General features: G+C 33.4%; 1 protein-coding gene across 1 annotated transcript; it reads left to right on the plus strand.

Moving 5' to 3' along the window:
- Window positions 1-139: 139 nt before the first annotated feature.
- LOC134268576 (lysosome-associated membrane glycoprotein 1-like) lies at window positions 140-1,706 on the plus strand. The gene is made up of 3 exons (XM_062750840.1): window positions 140-387; window positions 578-751; window positions 1,089-1,706. Exons 1-3 carry the CDS (start codon window positions 222-224, stop codon window positions 1,235-1,237), a joined length of 489 nt encoding a protein of 162 aa, XP_062606824.1. The 5' UTR covers window positions 140-221; the 3' UTR covers window positions 1,238-1,706.
- The last annotated feature ends 7,828 nt before the right edge of the window (window positions 1,707-9,534 follow it).

Genomic DNA, 9,534 nt, shown 5'->3' on the forward strand with positions numbered 1-9,534 from the left:
AATTTACCATACACAGACCATGGCTCTTGAGTAGTTAAATAGTTAAAAGACATAAATTCAAATTTCAAATCAAAATTTATGCTGAAATACGAACGTGTTAAATACAGTTTGAGGCATGTTTTTTTTTATTGTAGAACAAAACAAAATCCGTTTCTCTTCCAACAAAATACACTATTTCTGGTGACTGCAACACAACACTGAATGGCTATTACTCTCAGAAAATGGTTATTGGATTTTACGACACCTGGAGGTTGACCATGTACTTCTCATCTGACCGGATGGAGAGCAATCTCTTGACAGCGGGGAAAGTTTCAAAGTACCACATCTCTCAAATTGAGCTGGATTATGACTACAACAACAATATTTTTGATGATGCTGTTGAAAGTCGTAAGTGATTTTATTTTTTTTTTCAATTTATGTGCACATCAACAATTAATGATTTTGTGCTGGTGGCATGGTCTTATACATGTATGTTTATGGTTGTTACTTTTCATAGGTTTCCATAGGAAAAATTACTAGATATGCATTTTGTACATAATATACATGTACAGTGTACTACATGTAGTATTTTTTGCAGTTTTCGGTAAAAATGCCTCGGTCCTTGCTGCTAACCTCACTCAGCTGACAACTGATGCTAGCAATAGCTACCTGTGTAACAAAGATACTACTTTTGACCTTCAAAAGGGGTTTTCTATGATAACCAAGGATCTTCAATATCAGGCATTCAAAGGAAACACTACAGATTTTGATGGTATGATTATGTTTATAAATGAACGTATTTAGAATAATTGGTTGCTTTGACCCCGACCGAAAGCAACTAAAAATAATGTTTAGATATATGAAAATCTTGTATTGCAGTGTTTCATAGTTAGTCATTTTTTATTTCTGTGCCGCTGTAAACCAGAGTGGACTATAGGTTTCCTCCTCATTTGTTTCTCTGCCTGTCTGTTAAACTGACCCATTTGCAAGGTTTTCCGTAATTTCCCCCCTAACTCTTGCAGATATTGAGCTGATTTTTGGTACATGTACATTTATGTAAGTGTAAATTGATTAATTAGAAATAATGAAAACCAATTTTTCCAAAACAGATGCTACTGAGTGTGATGGGGATACGAAGACAGCCGCTATCGTACCTATAGCAGTGGGGGCGGCACTGGCCGGACTTATTTTCCTCGTACTGGTAGCTTATGTGTTTGGACGCCGACGAAGTCGGTCGGAATATGAAGAGATAAATTAATGAGAAGGAAGATAAATGTGTAAATATACCCAGACTGATAACAAGAGATATTGATTTTAGATTTGATAAAATAAAGGAAGTACTTCTGTACTTTATATTTTTTCCGTTTGAATATTTATTTTGAATGATGTTTATTATGAATTTTTATTGATTTCTTTATAATGTGAGTATTGTTAATTCCATAGTCGTGAAATTGATTATTGTGTTCTTTAAAGTTTTCAGACCGAATCAAATTCATCTCATTCTTGTTTTTCATTTGAACATTCTTCAGTGAAATATATATGTAGGCCAATGTGATATTTAAATTTTAACAATTTTCAAAGATAAAACGTTAAATCTGTTTGCTTTATACGAGAGCTGTCCATAAAGTTCGAGGACGATAGCTTTTGTCATTTCTAATGGTCTTATATATGCATATTTTATACCATAATGTTTGTAATAAAAATCCAAGTCAAACTGTTTTTGTTTGTTTGAACTTAAAGTTTATGTAAAATGTCCGTCTTTTAGAGTCGCCGAAAGTGTACATGGTAAAGACTTAAAAAGTTGCAAACATTTTGATAAAGTTTTAATTTATATACCTTTGTTGGACCTCGCAAAATAAGGTGTCACAAAAATCACAGTAGATCGTTACGAAAGTCAATAACATATATTAAACAATTCATTGAGATAAGTATTGGTACATGTATTTCTGGTGTATCGGATTTTTGTCTCTAGTGAGATTTCCCATCGGGGGAGAATCCTAGAGTTCAAATTCAGGGGGGAGGGGGGGGGGGCTGGATATGGGAGGATTAATATTCTACTAGTATTGAAAAGACCGGTATAATAACCAATTATAACCAATATCACGTATACAAATTTTGAGCAATATTGAATTATTAGTGAAGTGCAATATGACTGTTTCGATTCAATAAACGCCTTTATCACACGTACCTCGTGCGTACAATGTATTTATAAAACACTTGTGCAAAAGTGATCTTTGTTTAACATTGAATAAATCACTGCTTTGTATGAGTTTATCTACGCCTAACAGTATCTTTGTCATTGTGGAACTGTTTTGATTATGGAACAAAACTGTTGCTGTTAACTGATGGTAAATTAAACACATGACCATTTTAGCTATTTTTAATTTATTCCACGTTTCAAACATGTTAAAAATGAAATGGTTAAAAACATCTAATATAACGAATGCATTTATGGACAAACAGTATGTACACAGCACAACAATAACTGTCTGTGATGAGTTTGTTGAGCTATTTCAGTATTGAGAGTCTAGTCACAGAGTTTCTTAAATGTGGGGTGTCCCGGGTTGATGACGTCATTAAAACTCAGGACAGATCTTCGTCATCAAACAGATCTTCAAAATCTGAAAATGTAATAATTATTAATAACCTACACTTGGCAAACAGACAGGCACTAATATCGTTTGGGGGCAACCAGAAAAAAAATCAACTATAAAAATTTTACCTGAAGAAAAAAAAAATTGACGAAAAAAAGGGAATGAGCAACTTCTAAGAATCGTGACCCCCACTTTCGGTGTCTTAATGGATGGGGATGCCAATAGCAACAATAATGCGATGATTGAAAACAAGAAATCTGTGAGCCAATGCTCACTAGTAATACCCCCGCTCTGATGTAAATCAACAACTATCATGTTAATTTACACAAGTTCAATAACAGGCAGATGCACAGAAAATTTTGAAGTTGAGATTCATTTCAAAATTAATCCCACCATATGGCTTTCCTCAACAAAGAGTGTACTAAAATTAAGCATCTGCTATGAATAGTTAATGAGAAAACTGCAATGAAAATTTGTTATGTATGAAACGGACTGACACACAGACAAACATGAAGTTGACATCGGGTTTGAACAAAAATGAATCCCAACGTATGGCATGCCTAAGAGAAGATTGTGTTAAAATTTCAAGCATCTGCGATGAGTACTTGCTGAGAAAACTGCGACGAAAATTTGTTATGTATGAAACGGACAGATGCACAGACAAACAGGAAGTTGACATCAGGTTTTAACAAAAATGTATCCCAACGTATGGCATGCCTCAGAGAAGATTGTGTTAAAATTTCAAGGATCTGTGATGAGTACTTGCTGAGAAAACTGCGACAAAAATTTGTTATGTATGAAACGGACAGATGCACAGACAAACAGGAAGTTGACATCAGATTTTAACAAAAATGTATCCCAACATATGGCATGCCTCAGAGAAGATTGTGTTAAAATTTCAAGCATCTGCGATGAGTACTTGCTGAGAAAACTGCGACGAAAATTTGTTACGGACGGACACACAGCTCCACGGACACACGGACGGACGGACACACAAGGGTAAAACAGTATACCCCCCTCTCCTTCGGAGCGGGGGTATAATTAAGAGGGCACGGTGGTTGTGTCCATTTTTCGACTTTATTGATATTCTATAGAAGAATAGTCCGAAATATCTGACGTTTTCCAGGTTTTTTACGATTTATATATAATTACATGTAATGTGCCATTACGAAAACTGGGAATTTGCCGCCAACCGGAGGCGGCATTTTCGGGTTGGTTTTATAGATAATTGCAAACTGAATCATATGTCAAACTCACAAGTTTTCAATAGTGCAATACTTTTAGTACTTACCAATATCGTTTTTATGGTTCATTTATAAAATATACGATTTAATGAAAAAAATTGAGTGAGATTTGTCTTCATTTCGTGCATTTTAAAATTTTGCAACTCCTGTAAGGAAATGTGCAGTGATATTTTCTTTTCATTGGTGAGTACTAGAAGCATTGTGCTATTGATAATTAACTTCTGATTTCGGCATTTAGTTCGGTTCGCAAGTATCGAAAATAAATTCCAGTTGGAGACGGCGAATTTTCCAGTTTTTGTTCTGATGTTTTCTTGGCATCAAAATCGTGAAAAAAAAGCCTGGAAAACGTTATATATTTCAGACTACTAGTAGAAGAAGAGCTCCATTATAAAGATGTATAAAAGGGATGAAATTTTAAACTAAAATGCATGAAATTTTTCTTTGCCAAATGATGGTTGACAGCTAAAGATATCATATCTCAAAAATTAAGTTACAGTGTATATCTGATGATTTATTTGTTGACCTCCCAGCCTCCTTAAGTCAAACGTGAAGGTCAAGGTCGCGGGAACAAATATTATAGCACATTTAGAAAAAAAAATGCTCTTGTCAAATTTCAAGTAAAAAAATGTCCCATCAAAGTTAATGCACACATGTTAAATATGAAATTAAGCCCCAAGCTTTTCTCAATCTATTAGAGGAGAGATACATTGGGGGAAAGATATATATAAACTTTTTTCATTAAAATTACAAACCACATCATATTACCCTGTTTTGACTATTATACTGCAAAATAAGCCTCTCAATGTACATTTTCTACAGAACCAAGATTTCTTCGGAAGAAAGTGGGAAAAGGATGTTTCCCTTCCTCCACCCCAATATACTACAAGCCTGAGAGGTTGTCTAACTCAGGTGGTCTTTCTTATGGTATATAGATCATACAATTATGTATGAACTACATGTACTTGTAAACAACAGGAAGATGCCTTTTTCATAATTTATGTTTTTTTAATAGTGAAAGCTCTCTCTATTTTTTTTATCTGTTATTAAAAATGCACTTTCCAATTTAAGATACTAATGAACATGTTAAATATAAGCAATCTTATTAACCAGATGTTTTCCCTATTTTAAATAAAAAATTAATAATAATATTTTCAGCTGTCAAGAGATTTTCAAAACATAAGTGTACTTGTACATTTGTACTGTTTACATAATTTAAATTGGTTTATATCTAGGTTGAGCTTGTTGATTATTTTGTAAGAGCTGATTGATACATATTTTTGTACATAACAAACAGTTGTTGATAATCCTGATAATATCTTACATACATGTATATATATATATTATTGAGGAAGTATCAGTTGTAATTCACATGATTGGTCCATTGACAGATAACTTATCACATGCTTTGAAAATGAAAGTAGAAATTGATTTTTAGGCTGATGGAATTTCTGTAGCTAGGTTTCCTCTATAAACATGATAAAGAAACCTTTGAACATTAAGGGAAGTGGGGATGAATCAATGGCACTGTTAAACTTCATGTGATGTTACAAACAATTTTATCAAAGTTCAATATTATGAAGTTTGCACTGCAGTAGTGTATACTAGTACCCTATAATATGTCAATTTTTTTAAATTAATTGTCAACTTGTGACTGATGGGTATGAGAATGGTTCTGAATCACCAAATCAACAATTTTGATTGTCATTTTTTTTTAACACTATACTTTTTTAAATAAATTGTTAGAACAACAAGAGGCCCACGGGCCTTATAGGTCACCTGAGCATTCTGCAACAACTTTCCAGTTATTGAATTTGATTCATGTTTTAAGCCAGATGCTATATGGCATTCATAATTTTGAAAGAGGCACCATTGATCATCATAACAATACACTTAGCAGTTGCTTAGCTTGGTTTATTGATTTAAATATGCCCAATAATAAGTTCATAGGATCTTCATGAACGTTTCATGAACATTTCATGAATAAAATTCATGAAAAATTCAAGGTAATTCATGAATTATTCATGATCACCTCGCAGGGGTACTGAATACCCATACGCAAGGTAGGGGAAAAAAAATGCATTCCAACTAATCAGTAATATTCAGCAATAATCAGTAATGCCCCTAACACTGTGAAATAAACCCCTGACCCTAGGTCCACACATTGCACAAATTTTAAAAAGGCACCGTTAAAATTGCCTATCAAAAAATAAATAAATGTTTTATAAATACAAAGGAGCAGATTTCAAACAATTAATTCATTTTCAGTATATAAGTAGAGCCCCACATCCACCCCTGACCCTGGGGCCTTGAAATTCAAAATTTTGCAAGATTAGGGCCCTTGCTCATCATAACTATTTAGGTAGTTCATCTGCTTCATACCCAGAGACAGAGAAGAAAATTTTCAAAGATTTAATGTATATTCACTATATAATCAATAGAGCCCCCCCCCACCCCCACACACCATAACCCCTGACCCTGGGACCATAAAATTCACATTTTGGTAGAGGCACTCTTGCTCATCATAACTATGTACTTAGTTAGTTTATTTAATACCTAGGAGCAGAGAAGAAGATTTCAAAGAATTTATGTATTTTTACTATATAATCAATAGAGCCCCACCCTAACACCAGAACCCCTGACCCTGGGACCATAAAATTCACAATTTTGGTAAAAGCACTCTTGCTCATCTTAACTATGCACTTCGTGAGTTTATTTAATACCTAGGAGCAGAGAAGAAGATTTTCAAAGAATTCATGTATTTTTACAATATAATCTATAGAGCCCCCCCCCCCCCCCAACACCAGAAGCCTTGACCCAGGGACCATAAAATTATTCACAATTTTGGTAGAGGCACTCTTGCTCATCATAACTATGCACTTAGTTAGTTTATTTAATACCTAGGAGCATCTAAGGAGATTTTCAAAGAATTTGTGTATTTTCACTATATAATCAATAGAGCCCCCCCCCCCCCCTAACACCAGAACTTTTGGCCCTGGGGCCATAAAATTCACAATTTGGGTAGAGGCACTCATGCTCATCATAACTATGCACTTAGTTACTTTATTTAATACCTAGGAGCATAGAAGGAGATTTTCAAAGAATTTGTGTATTTTCACTATATAATCAATAGAGCCCCCCCCCCTAACACCAGAACTCTTGGCCCTGGGGCCATAAAATTCACAATTTTGGTAGAGGCACTCATGCTCATCATAACTATGCACTTAGTTAATTTATTTATACCTAGGTGCAGAGAAGAAGATTTTCAAAGAATTCATGTATTTTTACTATATAATCTATAGAGCCCCCCCCTACCAGAACCCTTGACCCTGGGGCCATAAAATTCACAATTTTGATAGAGGCACTCATGCTCATCATAACTATGCACTTAGTTAATTTATTTAATATCTAGGAGCAGAGAAGAAGATTTTCAAAGAATTCATGTATTTTTACTATATAATCTATAAAGCCCCCCCCCTACCAAAACCCCTGACCCTGGGGCCATAAAATTCACAATTTTGATAAAGGCACTCTTACTCATCATAACTATGCACTTAGTTAGTTTATTTAATACCCAGGGGCAGAGAAGAAGATTTTCAAAGAAATCATGTATTTTCAATGTATATAATCAAGAGAGCCCCGCCCTAACACCAGAACCCCTGACCCTGGGACCATAAAATTCACAATTTTGGTAGAAGCACTCTTGCTCATCATAACTAACTACTTAGTTGGTTTATTTAATACCCAGGAGCAAAGAAGAAGATTTTCAAAGAAATAATGCATTATCACTACCTACTTATTTAGCCCTGCCCTATCACTAGAACCCCTGACCCCAGGGCCATGAATTTCACAATTTTGGTAGAGGACTCATTGCTGATTACAATCATGCAAACAGTTTGACTGCTTGATGTCCAGGAGTAAAGAAGAAGATTTTCAAAGATTGCATTAATTTTAGTGGTTTTGGCCCCACCCCTCAGGCCCCAGGGGGGCAGGGATCATGAAATTCACAATTTTTGTTCCCTTTTACCCATAGATGCTTTGTGCCAAATTTGGTTGAAATTGGTTCAGTGGTTGCAGAGAAGAAGCTGAAAATGTTCAAAAGTTTACGAACGACGTACGACGTACGACGAACGACGACGGACGAAAACAGATAGCAATAGGTCACCTGAGTTTACTCAGGTGACCTAAAAATTACATGTATATGTCAGATCTTGGACATGTTGGAAGTTAATTAATTTGTTATAAGTAAATATTAATTTTCATTAGGAACCAAGTGACTTATAATAGTTACCTTGTGAGAAAGCTCTGGAACAGAGATTAATATTCCACAAATCTTTAAATGCAAATCAAAACATTCTACTTTAAACATGCCCATCATGCAAAAGATGTTCTGCTTATATAACTCAAATTGTAGTTTGAACTCCTATAATTAGACCACACTTATTTTAATTTAAGTCCCTGGGACCTAATTTAAAATTTCAAAATCAGAGTATCCCACATTTACATGATGGACAAAAATGTTACAAATGAATATTAGAATAATTATGTCTATTTTTTTTCTATCAATAAAATTATAACAATCAAAATTTAAATTTACATAACAAATAACAGTAACTTTCTACTTTTAGAATAATTAAACAACCAAAGAGAGCTGAAGTAGAAAACTGAGATTTTAAGAATTTCTCCTTTATATCCAAGTTACACTGATGTTCAAGGCCACGCTATCAATCCACAACAAATCTTCTTAAGGTAGGTCCGTACTTTCAGAATTTTCTGTCAAACTGTTTATTTTTCAATTTGAAAATCTTGAATAAGTCATAATCTAACAAAAACACCCATAAAAAACATATCTTTGCAGGTTAATTTTCATGCAACATGCCTCGGAGTATATACCTCTAAGAATTCAACAGCCAAAATTCAATATATAGAAGTGTAACATCATATTCTATTTAGCTATGTACCAAATCCCGTCCAATTATGGTTAAAACTAAGGAAAATCATAAATATTCATTTGTCAAGAAAATATTTGAAATTTCTATTTGAAAACACTAAAAAATTGATGTTGATTCTGTCAAAATCTTTCAGAGAAAAAGCTCAAAATATCTTTAATTTAAATATTCCTCAAAATCTTGTATGTTTATATGCTATTTTTTCTTTACAATTATTTAGAATTATATCTAAGGTTAGCAAAAAAAACATACTTTATTATGGTTGACCAGAAAAATTTTACAAAACAGCCTTTTGAACACCTATACCCCCATTTTTGGAATATCTATTTTTTTCAATCGTTCTTCGTAAAACTTATAAAAAAGTAAATTTAAAAAGATGATATAGGCTAAAAATTAAAGATAAATAGATCTCAAGTAAGTTTATTTAAAAAAAAATAAAAATGCTTTAGGTCCATAATGGCAATTAAAAATTCTCTGTCTGTGTATGTACTAAATTACATATAGATCTTATGGACAGAGTGCAAAGTGGTTATTCCTATAAATAATGTAAATTAAATGCTTTGTGTGCACAGTGACACTAACATAAACAAATATATACTTGTTACATTATTTTCAATCATCAAAAAAGATTTTATTTCAATAGACAAGGATAATCAAAATTTTATATTGGTGTGTAAAATTAAAACCGGATCCGTAAAAGTATGGACCTGCCTTAAGACAGCATGTTACATTGAAATCAATATTCATTCTTTACAACTTCTAACTGATCAA

Source organism: Saccostrea cucullata, unplaced genomic scaffold (genome assembly GCF_032062105.1).
Source record: "Saccostrea cucullata isolate Sc308-1 unplaced genomic scaffold, CSIRO_AGI_Scuc_v1 ctg987, whole genome shotgun sequence".
Lineage (NCBI taxonomy): Eukaryota > Metazoa > Mollusca > Bivalvia > Ostreida > Ostreidae > Saccostrea > Saccostrea cuccullata.